Here is a 22148-nt window from a genome sequence, read left to right on the forward strand (position 1 = left end):
AGCGCTGTTTGTGTTCAAGGAGAACTGAGTAAGTGGTAATTGCAGATGGCATTCAAGCAGACAAGCTTCTAGTTGGGCATAATGAAGACTTCCTTGACCAGCAGAGTAATAAAACACTGACTGATACAGCAGGAAGTTGCTGTTTCTGTCACATCCCCAAGGGCACACGCAGCCTCTTGGCTGGCAGGCTCAGAGGCTCAGCTGTCACCAGGCTGGGGACTCTACCAGATGGCCTTCTAGGTCTTGGGTTGGTTATTCCTAGACCTGTCCAGGAATTTCGGCCACACCAGTGTTCAAGAGACCTACATTTAGGCGCTCAGGCTCTTCAGCATCTCTCCCCAGCATACATTTTGAATTTTTCTAGAAGGCAGCTATCCCCCCCCTTCCTTCTGTAATAATATTCTTGATTCCAAGCCCAATCGCCTCACTGGCTTCTCTCCAAGGTAAAAAGAGAACTTCATTCCTGAAGTCTCTCTTCTTTTATCCAGAAAGACTAATTCATCGAGTGTGTTGGAAAGTCCCTTCTAAGACACAGCCAAAACTCTTCCTCCCCCCTCTCCCATTCTGATCCCAGATAAGCTAGGAAGAGCCAGATCTCTGTTTATGCAAGTTTCAGAGGTGAAAGTCACTGTCATGAAAGAGAAGAAAAAAAATTGGCAGAAAGTCTAGAAATGAGTCAACTGACTGGTTGACTGCAAATTCATTCACAACTTAATAAATCATTTGCTATGAGAAGGGGGGGGCTGGGAGAGGAGCGAGACACTTCCAAGAGACATAGCGGATCCTCAGGGACGTCTGCGCTCTCAGCAGGCTGGTGTGGCGGGCGGGTTCGCAGGATATACAAGGCCTTCAGGAAACGAGTGAGTTTCGTGGAGACACCTTGGCCCAACCCAACCTCTCAGCTCCAGGACAGCTTCCAAGACCAGGCGCTGACAATGAAGCCAAGAGCTGGCGGGAGGACCTGGAGTTCCTAGCGGGACTCTCCCCACTCCCCCACCCCACCCCACCGACATGGAGATCTCTTTCCACCGCCCATCCCACCCTCTCTGGCGGCGGCCACTGACCTTTGCCAAGAAGGCGGCGTTCCTGATGGCGCCCACCATCTCTCCCCCCTTGGGGTGCACCTTGGCCACGTGCATCCACATGCGCTCCCAGGTGTGGCTGTCGATGGGGAAGCCGCTCTTGTTAACGTGAAACAGCACCCCACCGTCTTTGTCCTCCTCCTCGGAACCCCCGCTGGTGGCCAGGCTCACGGGCCGCGCGTGGCTGCTCCGGGATCGGGTGCCTTTGGCGTTTTTGGGGTGGGGGCAGCGCTGAGTGTCGGCCGCGGAGCCGGTCATGGTGCGGCGCGGGGACGGCCAGGCGGCGGGGGCGCGCGGCGGCAGCGGCGGCAGCGGGGAGCGCGCGCGCGCGGGCGCGGCGGGGGGGTCAGCGCCCCGCGAGGCCGGCCTTCTCCATGCCTCGCGCGGCGGCGGCAGGACGCACGGAGGGGAAGCGGCGCAGGGGCTCGGCGGGGGCGGCCGGGCTTCCCGCTTACCGGCGGTGCCTGAAATCAGCGGAGACAGCAGACACCCGGGCTAAGTGGCCATGGGGGAGGGAGGGAGCGCGGGGAGAGGGCTGGGGAAGGGGAGTCCTCCAGGTCACACCCCCTTCTCGGTTTCCCCTCGCAATCGACCAGATCCCCTCCCTCCCCACCCCATCCCCCCCTCCCCCCACCCCCACACACACCACCACCGAAGGATGGGATCCGAGCTTCCAGCCTGGCCGATTACCTAGAAAGGTGGATGAAAATTGACCACAACTTTTCATACACATCTAGAGGCCGAGGGGGGTGAGGAGGGATGCGAGGATGGTTAAGGGGAAGAGGAAGGGGGGTGCGCAAGGGGGTTGGCGGGGAGGAGGGACGGGGGGGGGGAGAACGATGTGGGCAGAAGACAGACAAACTCGGGTGGCGTGGAGCAACGCGGAGGTCCCCGCTACGCCCCGCAGCACATTCCTCGATCCCCAGATCGTGGCTGAGCCGCGGGCCAAGCCAAAATAAATAATTGATTAATTTCAAATTAAAGGAAACGTGCGGACACGTGAGCGCCCGGCGCCGCAGCGGCCCCGGCTTGCAAAGGCGGCCGGGTTTTGCCCCAGGAAGCCCCCCCTACCCCGCCCCGCGCGCGCGCGCCACCCTCTCTTTCCCAGGACCCCCCCCTCCCCCGCCAGCGAATGGCTGGGGGCGGTTCCAGCCCCGGATTCCAGCGGAACGCGCTCCACGCCCCCCTTCCCCCGAGTTCCAGCGCGGGGCCGGCGTGGAAGGGTGGGGTGGGGGGTCGGCGGGGCGGGAGCGGCGTGGGAAGCACCCTCCCGGCTGCAGACGCGGGGCGCGGGAAGGACGCGCGCAGCTCGCCCGGGGACCCACCTCCGGCCGGCCGGCTTCATGACCGCAGCGCGTCTCGGGGCGGCGGGCAGGGCTGGGGGTGCTGCGGCGGCGGCGATCGTCGCCTCATTCCATGTCCCATTCTCGAATGTTATTCTGTGACAGATAACCGAGTCACCCGGGCAGCCGCCGATGTTCTGAATGCGTCCATTGGCCGCCGCAACAAAGAAGGGCGGGGCTCGGGCTCGGGATTCTACAACCCCGAGCTCCCCCGGCGTTCTGATTGGTTCCAGGGCTTCCCGGGCGGGCGGGGTCTGGAGTAAAAGGAAGCTGGGCCGGCCACGAGAAATCCGAGATCTGTGTGTGCGTGTGTGTGCGTGTCTGTCTGTCTGTCTGTCTGTCTGGAGCCCCTGCACCGCTGAGGCTGGAGTTTGTCGTGGAGGACTTCATATCTAGTTCCCACACGGTGAGGGTTTGCGACTGTGGGAAGCAGAGGATCAGTAAATGAGTCAAGGGAGGCTTAGTGCTTGGAACAGCAGTCCCTCGAGCGGACTGGTCAGTCAAGTCGCCTGTCCCGACCTGGAAATGCCAGGTGCTTTGGTCAGGGGCTATTTCTATCTATGCATAAAATTAACTGGTGTTTTTTTTAAGATGCTACAAGTTCCTCTTAGATCCTCTGTTATTAGTTATGGTTAATAATAAAGTGTCTTCAAACCCATCCTGACATTGGACGATTAGTCCAGCCAGGCCCTAATAGCTGGCAACATGTTTCAAAGCCACGACAACGAAGTGGGTGGCCTTCCCACACTCACCAACGAAACATCTCTTTCTTCAAATTTTTAAAAGTTACTTAAGATAGTACAGAACACCGTGAGGTGGGAAAAGCACCAGATTACTGACCTTTGGCTCTGTAAGTCTAGGCATGACTCTTGTTGAGCTGTGTGACTCTGAACACATCGCTTATCTCCTCTGGACCTCAGCTTCTCTTCCTAAAAAAAACTAGAGTAGAACCTTCACTTTGTCAGTATTCTTCCAGTTCCAGGCTGTGTGGTTGCCCAACTTGATCTCTTGTGGACACTTAGAAACCTGGCCATCGTATTTTTTTTCTCTTTCAACTCCCAGCTTGCCAGCTTTGAGAAGTTGAAGCTCCTATGACCACACTGTGAACCTTTGGTTAAGAATGTCTTGGGTGTGATGGTACATGCCTATCATCCCAGAACTAAGGAGGGTAAGGCAGGAGGATCTCAAGTTTGAAGCTAGCCTGCACTAAAGAGTGAGACCTGTCCCTCAGAAACTAAAACATAAATAAGCAAAAAGTACCCCATGGTGCACAGGCACAGGTAGGGAACCTGATTCTTGCAGACTTCTCTGTGCTGGCTGGTTTTGAACCTCAATCCTCAGATCTCAGCCTCCTTGAGTAACTAGGATTATAGGTTTGCAGCACACGCACCCAACAGTTTTAATTTCCGGATTAACAGAAGTCATGCCTTGGAGAGCGATATATTGTTTCCTCATGAATATTCTTCCTTCATTTTGCATTTATCCTCAAATCGCTCTCTCCCTCTTCCCTGGAGTTTTCCAGTCCAGGGCTCTAGAGTTTCAAAATGAGGTTTTATATACAGAGGACAAGAACTCAACCTGACATTACCCCAGGAGAAAACAACTCTCACCACTCAGACCAGCCAGTGAACATCAAAGAGCATCAATGGTCACTTTCTTCAGAAATACTTCCTGCTGCCCCATATAGGCCAAATCCAAAGATCTATAGTCACCTTGTTAAACCAAGGACCTGAGTACCAGATGGAGCTGTTATTTTATCTTCTTGCCTTAGAACACTGAGGACTCCCTGGGGGTGGTGGAGCTTTTGTTGTTTATCTCCAATATTCCAGTTGCCTGTTTTCTTCTTTTGCAGGGATTGGGATGGGTGGAAAACTAATGATGTGTCCTATGAAAACAGAGCCAAGATCTGGCTTCTTTTCCAGTGAAGCAGTAGGGAGGCTCCTGGAAGGAACGGTGCAGTCCCAGGGAAGGCTTTGTCAGTCACAAGGACTCTTGTTCAGAATTCCTGTGCATTTGACAGCTGGGTTGCATTGCACCACCAGCCAATTCTTCATTCCCTTGCATATTTTGTATTACATGACACTCTCAGTGGGACCCAGATCCTGTAGATTAGGGGTCTGAAAGTTCCAATAGTCTGGAAGCTCCAATAGTACATACGTGTGATGGGACAAGGTCAATTTGTGATTTGAACAGGGGCCTACGGTAACTGCATGCTCAGCCTCAGAAGTCATGGTCACTTCCATTCATAATAAAAAAAAAACTAGTTCAGGAGAGCAGTGTAGTGGGAAGACTTGGAATGAGAACAGGGTTCAAATTGTACCTCATTATTCAAGTGTCAGCTGTCAGAACCACAAAGGTAAGTAGGAGGACAAAATACTACTCAGATGGACCGCATTTCTAGCTCTGTCACTTGCTCATGCTACAGTTTGGGATAAATGAACGTTTCTGAGCCTTACTCACCTCAAAAATAGATACACTGTTATGCTAGAGGGATGTTGTGGATTCAGAAAGACAAAGTTGCATTATTCAGCAATACACAACACCTGAGATGAGATATTTTGTCTCTGTCAGCATGTATAAGGAGGAAAGATTGATATGGCTTATAGTTTCAGAGTTCATTCCATGGATGCTTGGTCCCATTGCTTTTGGACCAAGAGCAACATGGGAGGCAGGCAGAACATCGTGGTGGGAAGCAAGTGTTGGAGCAAAGCTGCTCATCTCAGGGTCTCCAGGAGAGAAAGAGACAGACAGACAGACAGAGAGCGCACCAGGAGTCCACTATTCCCTTCAAGGATATGACCCTAGTGACAACATCCTTTCCACCAGACCCAGCTCCCATCCTCAATAACACCACCACCTGGCAATCAAGATTCTAGCACATGTCCTTTGGGGAATATTTCAGATCCAAACCATAACATGAGGTCTGTATAAACACATGCTTATGAGCCTATTACATAGAATTGGATTTTACTCTGAATCTGAGGCCATTATCCAAACAGATTTGGAAACATCTGTTCCTAGCACATCTGGGAACATTATTCCATTACCTGAGAGATAATGTTCCCAATTTTCCAGGGAAAGAGGCAAACATTTAAATCAAGCCATGGGTGTATGGAAGGGAAACGGAAAATCAGGGAGGGAGCAGTTGACACACACAGGACCTGGCAGTTTCCTTCTGCCTTTACTGATAGCACAGAGGAAAACCCACCCAATTATGGGTGGAATTTTACACCCCTCTCCCCAACTCTTGACAGATAAACACATATGTTGAAGCTCTAACACTAGTACTGAAGAATGTGACCGTATTTGGAAATACTGTCATTGCAGATGTAATTAGTTATGATGAGATCATACAAAAAAGGCTGGGCTCCAAAGGCAATAAGATTGATGTCTCCATAAAAAAGGGAAATTTTGGATACAGAGCCAAATGAGCACAGAACTCCATGGGAAGATTGGAGCCCTTCTGCCACAGCCAAGGAACTCCTAGAAGCTAGGAGAAATACCTGGAACAGATCCTCCCCTAGTGTTTTCAGAGGGATCTGAACCTACCAGTGCCTTGATCTTAGACTTTAGTTTCCAGAAGTGTGTGATGAGAACAGCTGATTATACCACAGTTATGGTTGAAAAGTGAAAAGTCTCCTCATGAACCCATGTGTTGAATGACTAGTTCTAGCTAGTGAATGGGATATAGTTGGAGGAAATAGGCCCCAAAGAGGCATGCCTTTGAAAGTTATGCCTGGTCTCCAGTTTCTTCCTCAATCTAGCTTCCTGTCCACCATGAGGTGAAGGATATCCTCTGCCTCACACACCTACCTCCAGGATGATTTGTTTAAGCACTTAGGGCCAGCAACCATGGACTGAAACCTTTGAAATTGTGAGCCAAATTCTTGCTCTGTTAAGTTGTTTGGTCGGGCATTTTGTCACAGTGAGTAAGTACCTAATGCAATCACTCAGCTAGCCCAGGTGTTCAAAGATTGGCCTGATGAGAGAAGTAAGTAAAAAAAAAAAAAAGCATTGTGCTCGTTCAAACCCCACAACCAACAATACAAAAAAACCTAAATGTTTGCCAGGTACTGGTGGCCCATGCCTGTAATCCTAGCTACTCAAGGTGGTGAGATCTCAGGATTACAGTTCAAAGTCAGGCAGGAAAGTCCATGAGACTCTTATCTCCAATAAGCTACACAGAAAAAGCCAGTAGTGGTGCTGTGGCTCAAGAGAATTAGCCCTGAGCAAAAGAAGCTCAGGGATAGTGCCCAGACCCTGAGTTCAAACCCCAGGACTGGCAGGAAAAAAAAAAGTACTGTGCTAAAATGACTTCAGTGAAATGACATTTTCACTAATTGCCAACACTTATATTTTGTCAATCATTTAACAATCCTGGCATTGTTCTAAGAAAAAGAAAGACAAAATGCTCTACTACCCCCTTTGTACTCAATAGAGACCTAAAAGCAATTTTCTACCCTGTCATGGACTAGAACCTCCAAAACCATCAACCATGATAAGTTAATTGTTCTCATGTGTTTATAGAAATAAAAGAGAATTAAAAACATAAACAATGAACAGGAAAAAATATTGACAAATTAGACTTGGAAAAGAACCAACTAGAGCTAAAGAATATAACCAATAGCAGGCAGAGTGGCACTCACCTGTATTACCAGCTATTCCAGAGACAAAGACAGACAATTAGCACTTTACGATCAGCCCAGGGAAAAGTTAGTGAGGTCTTATCTCAAATCCAAGCCAGAAGCTATAATCCAGCTACTTAGAATGTAAGAGATCAGGAGGATCACAGTTAAAAGCCAACCTAAGCAAAAAAAAAAAAAAAAGGGAGACACCCTCCCCCTACCCTGCATCTCAAGAAAACAATCCAGATGTCATATCTTGTGATTTCATCTATGCAGGGGGTTATGAATAGAGTACATTAGTCCAAATTTAACCTTAGACAAAAGTGAAGATCTTTCCTGAAGAAAAAAAAAATACCTTGTAGCCCCTCTGTACAGTATGTTCTCAAATAAAATAAAATAAAAATTTAAAAAAAATACCAAAAACCTCATAGTACAAAACAGCTAAAGACATGGCTCAAGTGATAAGCCAGGGGAATGTCCTGAGCTCAAAGCACAGCACTACCAAAACAAACAATTGAAAAATTAGCAAGGATGTGGCAGTATATACCTGTGGTTCCAGCTACTCATGAGGTAGAAGTAGGAGGATTACAGCTCAAAGTCAACATGGTCAAGCGATTGTTTATGACACATTCATAAGATCATTTCTCTTTTACTTTGTAAGTCCCTCCCCCATTGTATAACCACTGCTTTCACTGTATCTCATGTCAGTATAATTTGTGGAGGGGAAGGGGAAAAACAATTCGTTTAATTAGGGATACAGTTGGACCCATTGCAAAAATGCGATGTACAAGTCGTTAGGTCCAAAACGAACTTTACAACTTTGGTTTCTGAGTGGTGGGGAGTATGGGAGCGGGGAGGACTGTGGGGGAGGGCAGGAGGAGGATGGGAAAAGATTAAAAGGGGAAACAATGGAGGACGCTACAATAGTTTATAAAAATTGTACTCATTATCTTGCACATGTAATTGTAACCCCTCTGTACATTGTTTTCACAAAAAAAATAAATGAACTAATAAATAAATGAATATATTTAAAAACTAGAAAACATGGAGCACTCAGAACTTGGGGACCTTGAAACAGAAGGCCCCCAAGCAATGAGGGTTTACTCCTTACCCAAAGATGGGTCACGACTCCATAAAGAAATTGACAGCACCAATCTTACCAAGAACATGAACATCAAGCTAAAAGCAAAAGGACTTTTTTTTTTTGGCTCAAGTGGTATGACATCTGTCTAGCCAAGAACCAGGAGTGCAATCTCCAGTACTAGAAAAATGAAAATATGATCAGATGAAATTAAAAGTATATTAGATGCTATAGCAAACAGATCCTATAAAATATGGATGGGGAGTCTGCTCACTCTGGGAGGTGAGCAAGTTGGTAGAGTGATTTCCTATATTCAGTGGTTCAAACATTAAGAGGCTATGCCATTCTTAATACATAGTTTTCAGATTTCTCTGGGTATCCTCTTTATTCAGATCATCGGAAAGAGGGGGAAAGCAGAATAATCATCTCTTTATTTAAAATCTTCATTAAAAACTTTTCTAAACCAACAAACACTAGCCTTCTGGCTCTTTCCACCAATGTCCTTCATATTTAAAATTTATCTTTAGGTAGTGGTTTAAAGGGTTTCAATTCAACATGTCAATTTATGAGTACAATGCACCTTGATCCATGTCCTTTAAAGTAATATGGTCTGTCGTAGGCACTCGATCTGATTAGCTAATCGCTATAAATAGTTTTTGTTTTGTTTTGTTTTTGTGCCAGTCGTGGGGCTTGAACTCAGGGCCTGGGCTCTCTCTCTGAGCTCCTTTTCCTCAAGGCTAGTGCTCTACCACTTGAGCCACAGCTCCACTTCCAGCTTTTATGGTGTCTAATTGGAAATAAGAGTCTCATAGACTTACTTGCCTAAGCTGGCCTCAAACCATGGTCCTCAGATCTTAGCCAACTAAGTAGCTAGAAGTGTAGGCATGAGCCATCAGCACCCAGCTACTGCAAATACTTTGTCAAATGTTTTTATCACTAAATAACCAGAGTGTCTATCTTTCTAGCCTGTGGTATATAGTTCCATGTCATTTATGACCAAATCATGATGAGAAGATCCTGAGTTTTAGATTGGGAACCCACTACTGGTCCTAATAAAGAAAGGTAAAAAGGCCGAGCACCAGTGGCTCACGCCTGTAATCCTAGCTACTCAGGAGGCTGGGATCTGAGGATCACAGTTCAAAGCCAGCCCAGGCAGGAAAGTCCGTGAGACTCTTATCTCCAATAAACCACTAGAAAACTGGAAGTAGCGCTGTAGCTCAAGCGGTAGAGCGCTGGCCTTGAGCTGAAGAGTGCAGGGACAGCGCCCAAGCTCAGAGTTCAAACCCCACGACCAACCAAAAAAAAAAAAAAAAGAAAGGTAAAAAGTAATCATGAAAAGGTGGGGAAAGGGAAAATAAAATAGTAGATATAAATAAAATAAATAAGAAAGATCTAAGAGAAAGGATGTACAAGACCAAAAGTTTTTTTTGTTTTGTTTTGTTTTTTGCCAGGCATGGGGCCTGAACTCTGGGCCTGGGCGCTGTCCCTTAGCTCATCAGCTCAAGGCTAGCACTCTACCACTTGAGCCACAGCACCACTTCCAGCTTTTTCTGCTTATGTGGTGCTAAGGAATCGAACCCAGGGCCACATGCATGCAAGGCAAGCACTCTACCACTGAGCCACCTTCCCAGCCCCCCAAAAGTTATTATTTTGAAATGACTGAGACAAAGAACTTTTAATCAGAAAGAAGAGGACTGATTTATACAATAACGTATAATAAAATGAAATTGAAGGAAGAAATATAGATGCAACAGACTAAAAAGATAATAGAGTACCATAAACAACTGTATGCCAATGAATCTGAAAACAAGTAAAATTGATCATTTCTACAGACATTTATTAACGAAACTGACTTCAGGAAAAATAGAAAACCTTATAAGCCCTGTAAGTGTTCAATTTTACCCTCCAATAAATTATCTGACCTGGAGAATTTCACATCAATTATAACAAATATTGAAGGAATAAATCTTATATGAAATTATTTAGAAAATAGAAAAAAACATTAATTATTAAACTGGTACAACACATCCAAAATAGGCTGAGGAAAGTATGAAATAAGAAAAGTACTGGCAACCTTACTTTTGAACATAAAGAAAAATACACCAAACAAAAATACCCACAAATTGAATCTAACAATACATAACTTCAACCATAGTGAAGTTGAATTCCTACCTCCCACCATATAGAACAATTAAGTCTCTGTGAGTTTACCAGTCTTAGCAGATGACTATAAAACAAAAATAAAACATACATGTTCATACAAGGCAATTTCAACACAGAACTGAGCATTTTACAATGTTAAAGAATTATGTTTAGGTCAGATAGTGATAAGATATGGTCAACTCTTATCAGAGGTGCATAATAAATTATTCATCGATGAAATGATACAATATTTATGACCACAATTTCCAGGTTTTTTGACAAGGCACTCTTCATTGGTGTGCTGAAAAATGGTGATTTTCTTATGAATGTTTGGCATTTTCCATATAAAACATACATGCACTGAATCAATATACTATTAAAAGATGTATCAGATATATTAAATATTTGTTATTATATTATATATTAAATATGCCTCCTCTCATTTTCTAGACCTTACTTTTCTATTGGAATCAACACCTGCCTCTATGGCTAACCAAATCTGTGTATTCAGCTAACTTAAACTGACAAGAAAACTTGCCCAGAAGTACCATACTCTTCTTGGCTCTTGCTGCAACAGTCAGGCTGGCCAGACACAGGCACTGGAGTCTGTGATCCTCAGCCACTTGCTGGCCTCAGATGAAATGTCACACTGCATGCTATGGTCTCTGCTTCTGAACAGCCATCAAAGCGGCTGGATGATAGAACTGAAGGAATTCACTCCATATGGAAAGCATGTTGACCAGTGAGAAGCAAGAGTTTGGAGGAAGCCTGAGCAGAGAAATTATTTCTTCCTTCCTCTGATGGGCTGTTTTAAGATTCTTGTTCAGTGCAGCCAGCCCAGAGATATACTGCATGGCTGAGCAGACATACTGAGTAACATGCCATGGCCCTTATACCTGGTCTTGAAGCAGATAACTGCTTGAGACATTTTGCATTGCTTGTCATTCCAGCCAACCTCCTTTCCCTTTCATTTACTCCTGCTGTCTTCCCAGTCTGCATTTAATCTCTATTTTGGGTCCTGATTCTCAGAGAAACAGCACTAAGACAACTGATTCCACAGGGATAGTTCCAGAAAACAAATCCTCACAGTGGATTTGGGGGTTGTATTGCTCACCCCTCTGAGATCAATAGAGATCCCTTTGCTGATACTCAGAGGGATGGTAATGACCCTGACCTGCAATAGCCCCACAGCATTCCACAAGGATTTGGGGATGAACTGAGACAAGATTTTAGGAGGACAAATAGCTGTGAAACTTGTTTGGAAACAATGGTGACTATAAGCTACAAGAGAGCCTTTTCACCAAGATGGCACCAAAAATGAAGAACAACTCTCTCAGTCCTTCCTAAAGCGAAGCTCTGAAGGTCAAGAAGGTCAGGCTAAAATGGATCCATAGACAAGCAAGAAGAGCTCCGTGTGAGTCACCTTCTAGTGACCCAAGACACTGAGGCTTGTTGTAGCCCAAAGATCCTCAGAAGAGCACCTGTAGGACAAAATACTTGACCACTGTACAGTCATACCCCCTCCTCCCCCCACAGCAGAGTGCTCCCTGGAGAAGGCACATGACAGCACTCTCATGTTCACTGTGGATGTCAAGGTCAACAACAGAGTGAGCAGGCTGTGAACAAGGTCTATGACAGTGATGTGGGAGAGGACAAAACGCCATTTACACCTGATGGAGCAAAGAAGCCATATATTCAACTGACTCCTGATTGTCATGTTTTGGATGTTGATAACAAGACTGGGATCATCTAAACTGAATCCTGGCCACAGCGTCAGTGGCTCATGCTTGTAGTCTTAGCTATTCACGAGGCTGAGATCTGAGGATCAAAGTTTGAAGCCTATCTGGGCAGGAAAGTCCATGAGACCCTTATCTCCAATAAACTAATCCAAAAAAAAAAAAAAAAGCCAGAAGTGGCCCTGTGGCTCAAGTGCTAGTCTTGAACGAAAGAAGCTCAGGGATAGCACCCAGGCCCAGAGTTCAAGCCCCAGCCTGGCAATAAATTAATTAATTAATAAATTAAACAATCTGGCTAAGACTACATATATATGTATTTAGTATTAGTACATATTTTAATATGGTTGTATATATATTACCATATTTAAAAATAATAAGACACGGGCTGGGAAGGTGGCTCAGTGGTAGAGTGCTTGCCTTGCATGCATGAGGCCCTGGGTTTGATTCCTCAGCACCACATAAGCAGAAAAAGCCGGAAGTGGCGCTGTGGCTCAAGTGGTAGAGTGCTAGCCTTGAGCTGAAGAGCTGAGGGACAGCGCTCAGACCCAGAGTTCAGGCCCCATGACTGACAAAAAGAAATAAAACATTTAAACATAAAAAATAAATAAAAATAAGACACTAGAGACCTGGAAAACTGCAAATGACAGACTCAGAGCAGATAATTATCAACTCATGAAATGCTTTGAAGGCCAGAGAGCCTCTCCACAACTTGAAGGAAGAGACTTACATCCTCCGGTCACAGGATAAACTGTCTAAATCCAACCCAAGACTTGGTCACAGGGTAGGAGAACAGCCAAGGAGATTACATGCATAGCCCTGACAAGCTGTCATGTCATGTCATGTCATGTCAAAGTCAGAGCTCTGGGAGGAAAAAGCATGGGACCTTGAGGGCTTGGAGAGCAACAAATGGATCACACATGCCCATCTCGTACCTTCAGATCCCCTAAACTCTCCAGCTCAGAGAAGAGCCCTTTCTCCATGGTTGTTTTCCTCAAGACCTGGCCTGACCACTTACGGTCTCCATCTTTATACTAGAAAGAAAAGACTCTACTGCAACAACAACAAAAAAGACTACACCTGCCAATGCAAGTTCAGAACTTAACTAAGGGTTGGGAATGTGTGGGAGGGGGCACTGCAGACACTGCTGTGTGTGGCAGGGCAGGGAGGCAGCAAGGAGTCATTACATTGTGAATTCTCATGCAGAATTTGGGATTTAGGTTGAGTGATGAAAGACCCAGAGGCATGGAGGTTAACCTCCAGGGGAACAGGAAGCAGGATATGAGAAGTTTATGAGGATAAATTTCCTCACTTGCCTTCATTGTGGGATTTCTCTGGGGTGCAGTTTCTCCATACCACTGTCCAAAGACTCACTACATGGCCAAGTGCGCATGTCCGATAAAGCAACCTGCAGTGTTTCCCCTGACACTCGCTAGAATGCGGAGGCCAAACCAGAAACTCATTACCTTGTATTTCTATCCAACTCGGCTTCTCTTTTTCTTACTCTTGCTATTTTGAGTGAACATGCCCCCAGTAAAGCATCGGCACTTAATCTGTGCTTCAGGCTCGGGTTTTAGTGCAGTGGTCCTCAAGTTTTAATTCACCGAGGGGGCTTATTAAAATGCAGGTTGTGATTCAGCGGGTCTGGAGTGAGGCCTGAGTTTATGTAGTTCCCATCAAGAACCCCCTCACCCTCCTGCCACTAACACAGCCTTAGGGGGAAAAACAGGTTGACATAATTTTAAGTAAGTTAATTATCTCAATGGGAACTATAAAAGTAAAAGTTTTAGAGAAATATAATATATAATATTAATAGATAATATATAACAGCACTATATATATGGCAAATACAGCCAAATGAGCCAGGATAGGGAAAGTTTATGAGGCAAAATTCTACATAATAAAACTGTCATGTAGGGAACAAAAGCATTTATGGAAGCATACTGAGTAACTTCCAGAAGTAAGGGAGGACTGTGTAGCCAAGCTTGAGGCTAAGCTCAATATCAAGGTTATTATCTAAAACTATGTGCAAAAGTGGACTCAGGAAGAATTCCTGCTTCTGTCTTTAATGTGAGATCTTACAACTTGTATGGCCTCCAACTTGACTGTGCTTGAGTGGCTCTCAACACCACCCCAAATACCACTTCGGTGCAGAGCAGAGCCTAACATCCTCAATAACATCCAGACGATTCAGCATTGACTCACTATCACCAGAAAGCTAGATGCTTAGTTAGTACAGAACTGATTTCATTCTGAACCAATGTCTCATGTGGGTGGATGGGGCTGGTGGAATCCAGGTAATTTGTTTGTGTCCTGCTTACAAAGAAGGCTAAGGAGGGACATTGCTAGATCTTACCTTAGGGGGGAAAGATGCACACAATGGGAAATCCCCCATATTTCAAAACATACTCAAAAGGAAACTGTTTTAGATGTCTAACAGAGTACAGCAAATGAGCGAATGTATCTCATTGCTGGGACAGTGTTCTCACCATGGAAGAAGGGACTCACATATATGAAAAGGGAGGGAAAAAAAACCTTGTTGATTGGGGTTGTAGGCATTGATATGATTTCACCAGTTTAAAGCATGGGTATATGCATGCATGTCTGTGTGTGTGTGTATGTGCATGTACCTGAATGTATATTTATGAGTACATAAATTTACAGATAGACAGATGCTGCAAGTAACAAGTGATAAAGGTATGTAGCAACTGAGCACACATGAAACCAACATCTTAGTTTTTAAAATATCTTTTTTTTTTTTTTTTGCCAGTCATGGGGCCTGAACCTGGGCACTGTCCCTCTGCTCTTCAGCTCCAGGCAAGTGCTCTACCACTTGAGCCACAGTGCCACTTCCAGCTTTTTTCTGTTTATGTGGTGCTAAGGAATCGAACCCAGGGCCTCATGCATGCAAGGCAAGGACTCTACCACTGAGCTACCTTTCCAGCCCTTAAATACCATTTTCTACCAGAAGAAATCAAGGCTCGTCAATGAAAAGGCCAGTTCCGTGGCTTGTGCAGAGTAATTCTAGATAAGCCCAGACTATTTTTAGCAATAGTCAGGGTTCTCCAGAGAAAAAGCATCAATAGAATACATATATACATATATAGATCTATCTATCTATCTATCTATCTATCTATCTATCTATCTATCTATCTATCTATCTATCTATCTAGAGAGAGCGAGGATATGGAAGAATGCTTTTTCTAGAATTGGCTCACATGATTATGGGGGCCAAGAAGTCCCATTTTTTGTCATTTCTAGCTGTCACCTAGAGAATTAGTAGAGCTGGTTGTGTAACTTATTGTGAGTGCAAAAGCCTGAGAATTGGGGAGAGGCAATAATGCAATTCTTGTCTGAATCTAAAAGCCCAAGAAGCAATAGCTTCTTGGACAGAAAACAATGGGTGTGATTTGGTCATGCCTTAGTCTAGGCAAATTGGCACATAAAACTAACCATCCCAATCTTGCTATGTCAGAAAGTGGCTGCTTCAAAGTGCTGAGGGCACCTCATAAAGACACAACGACAGGAGTTAGCATAAAGGACTTCCAGTGATCAAATCTAGGACAATTTCAGTATAAAATAACTTACCTTAGTCATGAATTGCAACCATTGGAAAAATAAAAATCCATGTGCCTGCATTGATTCTAAGTGAATAAATGAGAAAGAAAGAAAGACTCTGGCATATAGTCCATCACAATGCAGAGACTAGAAAATCATTTGAAAACCATCATAATAAAGATTAATTCCAACAAGAATTATAAAAGGATCCCAAAGCTGGAGGGAAATTTGATATAGAGTAGGATATGTATCATCTCAGAACCATCCCTTTCCCTGATATTATTTGCAAGGGGGATTATAGTTTTATTTTGTGGTGATGTTACAACACCTTGTCCAGGTGATCAAAAATGACATCCTAAATGATGATGATGGGCAGGTGGACAGGAGGCCTTCATCACTTCAGAAGGGATGTCCAGAAGACACAGCACCTCTTTGGCAATATTCTGACAGAGAATCCGTCATGTGATGCAAACTATCTGGCCAATCCAAAACAAGCAAGTTCTCTTTTAAAACAAAATGGTCTAGATCTTAAACTGTGAATGAAATGGAAGACAAAAGCTATTAGAAATGTTCTGGATTATAAAGGGCTAAAGAGATATGACAACAAGAATGTGGCAGATGATTATAGATTGGATCTTGACTTAGGGGGGGTGAAAAATAATGTGATGATATTATTGGACCAATGGACAAAACTGAAGAATAGGTGTTTGATTAGATGGGATTATTGTATCTATGCCACTTTCTTGTAGGCTTGAAATGGAATATTTCTAAAGGGAAGAAATGAATAACCAGAAGGCACCACAAATGCCCCTGGTAATAACTCTGTGAGGTAGATATTATTATTGGCATTTTACAAAAGAAGAAACTGAAGTTTCAAAATACTAGGTTTCAAAATATTAGGTTTTGAAATATTAAATTTAAATTCACTTAATTTAATTCTTTTTCTCTCAGTTCTGGGATTTGAACTCAGAGCCTGGTGCATAAATGCAGCACTAATCTACCTCCTATCTTCTTCTCTTCCTTTTCTTTTTCCAGTCCTGGGGCTTGAACTATGGGCCTGGGCACTGTCCTTAAGCTTCTTTTATGCTCAAAGCTAGGGCTCCACCACTTGAGTCACAATGCCACTTCCAGCTTTTTTGAATACATTGTGGGAGATAAGTGTCTCATGGACTTTCCTGCCCAGGCTAGCTTTGAACTGTGATCCTCAGCCTCCTGGGTAGCTAGGATTATAGGCGTGAGCCACCAGTGCCTGCTTTCTCTTCCTTTTTTGAAAGCAAGAAGAACAAGAAGTTCAATGGTGATCATAGACAATTCCTAGACATCCTTGTGATCACATCATTTTCTACCCTGTTACTTCAAACATTTGCCTCTCAGAGAAGTGCTGAGAAATTCAGATTCATTCTTTCTTCCTCACCTAGACTGGTGAAATGGCTTCACAATATAGCATTTGTCTAGCATGCATGAGTCTCTGCATTCAATCCCGAGCACCGAAAGTCACAACACAACGAAACAAAGCCACCATTTATTTCTCTACATATGCTTTGTGCAGGGGAACATGGAGGGGAATCAGAAACCAAGCGGCTAAGACTGGGGAAAGGACAGAAGTAAGTTCCCAGGAACCCACTAGCAGCACCTCAGGTCCTTCCTGAAGGTTCAGGGTTTAAGGTGCTTTGAGGACAGTTGGCAAGAGGGAGCAGAAATTCAAAACTTTCTTGGATGACAGTTTCCTTTTGCCTGGAGAAGAGGATCACCGGCTGTAAAATGACTGCCCTGTCTACAATGGCAGCTTGTGAGAGGCCTGCTATCCCTCTCTGCTCTTTGTTCTCTTCTTCCTTGGAAAGTGGCCATCTTGAAACCACAGATGCTCCTCACTTTAGGATGGAGATCTGCTCCAGTAATGTCATCACAAATGGAAAATGCAATTCATGATCTGCCTTGCACTCATAAATTCATAGGTTGAACTGAAATTCCTTTGTATAAGTACTTTGTATAATAATCCTTTTTATAATAATTATATAATAATTATATATACATAACTGACTATATATACATATATATGTATACACACACACACACACACACACACACACACACACACACACACACACACACACACACACACACACACACACATAGTCAGTTATGAGGTTTGAACTCAAGGCCTGGGCCTTATCCCTGAGTTTCTTCCTTCAAGAACAGTGCTCTACCACTTTGAGCCACAGCACCACTTCTGGTTTTCTGATGATTAATAGGAGATAAGAGTTGCACAGACTTTCCTGCCTGGTCTAGCTTTGAACCCCAATCCTTACAACTCAGCCTCCTGAGTAGCTAGGATTACAGGCATGAGCCACTGGTGCCTGGCATGAATATATTTTTAAATACACTAATGCACCTCACTTACCCAATACTATAGCTTAGCCTTAAAATGTGCTTAGCACACATATTAGCCTACATCTAAGCAAATGTCACCTGACCCAAACCCTATGGTATAACGGAGTGTTGAATATCTATGTCATGTACTGGCTATTACACCGTGGAGTGTTGGTTGTTTTCCCTGATGATGGGCTGATTATTGGGAGTAGTAGCCCATTTCTACTGCCCAGTAATAGTAATGTGAGAGTAGTACATCACACATCTCTAGCCAAGGAGAAAGATCAACATTAGAAAATCTCAGATTTGGTTTCTGTCTTTTTCTATCTAGCTTTTGTACCCTTTTAAAATTGAAGAACTTTCCACCGAGCCATATAAGCAGGAGACTGTTTATTTGAGTGTTATCTCTGCTGGGCTTTTCTGACTTGATTCACACGTAAAGAAGCAGCTGCCCATCTTGGGATGACCAAGGACGTGTGGGGAAACTCCTCCAAACTGAAATGAGTTTAACAAAATAGTACTGACAAGACCATCCAATCAGAACGACGGACCTAAAGTGGTTACTATGGAGACTCTTGGTGGGGATCTGGGTCCAGGCCCATTTGATGGGAACGGAATAACATCTGCAAGTCCCAGCACTGCCTGGACCATCCCAGGAAAGGAAGGTTGCAGCCTCTATGTATTTGGAGAATGACAAGGGATCTGGCCTATGAAAATTCATGGATTAAAGCTGGGTACTCTTCCCTGAACAGGACAGGTGCCTGCTCCATCATATCCAACCACTGAGCAGAGCTGTCTGGGTTCAGACTTCTCCAGTGTCCTTCAGAACACTAAGGTCCTTCCTGTATTAGTCAGGGGCCGAGCAGGTGGAACTCTCAGAAAGGTTTCGTGAAGGGAAAATTGCAAAATACTCTTGGTAGAAGGCTAGTAAATACTCAGGAGTTGTGACCACCTGGGGCCTAAGGAGCTCAGCAAGGTGATGGAGAGCCCAGACTCCTAAGAGCAATCTTGTAGGCCCAGCGAGGAGCTGAATGTGCATATGAGAAGCAGAGACTGCCCTGTACATCCTCAGGGCCCTAGCACATGCCCCCTTTCGGGGGAATTTCATGCATGGAGGAAACGCAGAGAAGAAGCTCCACCACGTCTTCTAGTGATCGTGGGGTTTGAACCCAGGGCCTCGTGCTAGATAGGCTTGTGCTAGCCCACTAGTGCTGTTGTTTGCAAGGTTTTTTTGTTTTGTTTATTTGTTCTTTAAAAAAATGAATCTAGCTCAGTTTTCTGCCCCAGCTGGTCTCAAAGCTTGATCCTTCAATGCTTATTCATCTGAGAAGCTAGGATTATAGGCACAAGACATTAGTTCCCAGCTGATGTAAGTTTCCCTTAGTGAACTTCCAACTGTGCCATCAATGATCAGGATTCTTCTATCCTTGGTGTTCTTTGGGTTTTGGCATACATGTAGTGTCTGGTCTGCCTTTGGGTTTAGGATTTTTCTGTCATCTTTCTTCTCCTGCCCTGGCCACCATCCTCTCAGATAATCACTTGTGACCACACTCTTACCTGAAGATTTTAAACCTCTCCCTTCACAAAAACAAATAGCCCGATCATCTAGAGCTGGTGTAAGGTACAGAGGGATGAAGAGACTTAGTCAAACCAGTAACATTTAAGGCTGCTTCCTCTTTTGAAAATTAGTTCCAAAACACCCACCTTGTCCTAATTCCATAAGAATTAAATATGATGGTATACAGCCTAACTGGTAGAACACTCACCTAGCAAGCACTAGGCACTGAGTTCCAACCACAGTATTGAAAATAAAAGATGCTATATGAGGGAGTAATAGGTAAATAATAAATCCACTTTGTACACAGCTCGTGCATGAGTGCACATGCGCGCGAACACACACATGCACACACACATACACTCGCGCACACACACACAGAGGCTGTGTTCATCCTTTCTACACATGATTAGGTGTCTTCATGTGAAATGTCTGAACTCTTCCTGTGTACCTGACTGAAGCTTTGCTGTGGGTCTCCTGCTCTCTAGAGCCCAGGGCCATGGCTGGAGGGTGGAGTAAGAATCAGGACTGAATGGGAGGAGCAGTGATTTCAACCATAGAAAATAGGAACAGCCTGCTGGCCTCGCAAGGGGTGGGAGTGTATATAATAATGCCCTAGAAGTTTCCCCTCCTAATTTAACAGCTGCATGTAAAAATTCCAGCGGTCTGTTTTTAGTAGGGGCTAATGAGGGTTAGCACTCTCCAGATGGCCCAAAATACCCCCAAAATAAGTTCAGCAAGGCTCCTTTTAGAATTTCTTTACTGTTCTGCTGAGGAAAGGATGTTGATTTACTCTGGATCATCTTTCTGCAGAGCCCTTATCAGTGTGGTGTGTTTTGGCTGTGGGTGGTTTTTTAAATAAATGAGAGCAGATTATTTGTGTTCCAAGGCCATGATTCAAGTATGCTATTTGCCAGCTGTGGGGGAGGACAGTGAGGATCTTTAGGGCCCTCCCTCCCTCCCTCCCTCTCTCCTTCTCTCCTTCCCTCCTTCTGTTGAGTTGGAGAGGGGTCACTGGTGCAGAAAAGGGGGGGGGAAGAAGGAGATTCTCTGACATCCGGTCATCCTGGGGAGCAGCAGGTGGGGCAGAGGTAATCTGTAGAGGACTTTAGCCAGGAAAAGAATGAGTGGCCAATCACGGTGGAGGAAGGAAGACCAGAAACAAACCTGTTAGGGACAGAGACACAGAGACAGGACAGGGAGGGGCGTCAAGGAAGAGGCCGTGGGATCTCTTCAAGACACTGAGTAAATCCAGGGTCATGTCTGAAAAAGGAGGATGACACAGAGCAGGCAGGTGCCGGCCCCCAGCTGAGGGTATATTCTCAAGTAGACTAGAACTAAATACAGCCAGGCACTGGTGGCTCATGCCTGTAAGCCTAACTACTCAGGAGACCGAGATTGGATGATAGCAAGGTTCCCAGTCAGCAGGGAAGACAAATCTGAGAAACTCTTAACTCCAGTTAACCAGCCCAAATCCAGAAGTGGAGGTGTGGCTCAAGTGGTAGAGTGCCAGCCTTGCTGGGAAAAGTCAAGCAAGAGGGCAAAGTCCTGAGTTCAAGCTCCAGTGTCAGCAGTACAAAAATACAAATCAAAATAAATTCACTCTGGGCAGATAAAGGAAACTTTGAAAGGATATGATCTTTGCAAAAACTTCTTGTTTAAAAAGTCAGGTATTGGACTGGAAATGTAGCTTCGTGATAGAATGCTTTGCCTAGCATGCATGAAGCCCTGGTACTGAGATTCCTCAGTACTGTATGAACAGAAAAGGCTGGAAGTGGTGCTGTGGTTCAAGGGGTAGAGTGCCCAGGCCCTGAGTTCCAAGCCCCAGGTCTAGAAAAAAAAAAAAAAGTCAGGTGCCCCTCAACTGCATTTTCTGAACAGAACAAACAAAAAAACCCAGAAAGAAACAAACAAACAAAAGAGATGCAGTACTGCTTTGGAAGTTGATTGGAGCTTAGCCCTGCCACTCTCCTGCTGCATAGGCCCCTCCCCTCTCTAAGGTTCCTGTTATGCAATGATGACAATTCTAAACCTCTGTTGTACGTTAAAAGCACCAGAAGAGACATTAAAAATTCCAGAGCCCAGGATGTAAACCCCGACTAATTAAACTAGACTCTTCAGGAGTGGGGTCTATACACTGAAATAATATATACGGTTAAGTTTGAGACTTAACAAGGCAAGACGGACTCCAATAGTCTCAATCAGCTTTCACTTCATTAAGTCTGAAGGAAAGGAAGGGGGTGGCTGGGAGGCAGAACTTCAGTATCAGGAACCAGAAGCCTCTGGAGAGTTCCAGTGGCTGTAAAATTCAATGATTTGAGACCTCAAGTAGAGGTCTCAAGCTATTTTTGCCAAGTTCTACCAGCTACTTCTTCCCACTACATGCCTGGCACTGCTCTAAGTACAGAGGGCCCAATAGATCCCCCAACGCCTGTGGTTCAACTCTTGGGACAAGAGTTTGTCCTCTTTAGAGGAGAAGCAAAGACAAGTACTAGTGGCTCACGCCTGGAATCCTAGCAACTCAGGAGGCTGAGATCTGAGGATCACGGTTCAAAGCCAGCCCAGGCAAGAAAGTCTGGGAGACTCTTATCTCTAATTAACCACCAGAAAACCAGAAGTAGTGCTGTGGCTCAAAGTGGTATAGTGCTAGCCTGGAGCA

General features: G+C 44.8%; 1 protein-coding gene across 3 annotated transcripts in view; it reads right to left on the minus strand.

Annotated features, from left to right (window-relative positions):
• The window catches only part of Vash2 (vasohibin 2), a 32668-nt gene extending 31328 nt beyond the window's left edge, over nt 1–1340 (minus strand). For all 3 annotated transcript variants that reach the window (XM_070041526.1, XM_070041524.1, XM_070041525.1), the window contains exon 1: nt 1065–1340. In XM_070041526.1, the coding sequence (XP_069897627.1) occupies nt 1065–1340 (276 nt within the window). The remainder of the gene's footprint in view (nt 1–1064) is intronic.
• Nucleotides 1341–22148: the final 20808 nt, after the last annotated feature.

The sequence above is a fragment of the Dipodomys merriami genome, unplaced genomic scaffold (assembly GCF_024711535.1).
Source record: "Dipodomys merriami isolate MVZ:Mamm:240054 unplaced genomic scaffold, mDipMer1.0.p SCAF_31, whole genome shotgun sequence".
In the NCBI taxonomy this organism is placed as follows: domain Eukaryota; kingdom Metazoa; phylum Chordata; class Mammalia; order Rodentia; family Heteromyidae; genus Dipodomys; species Dipodomys merriami.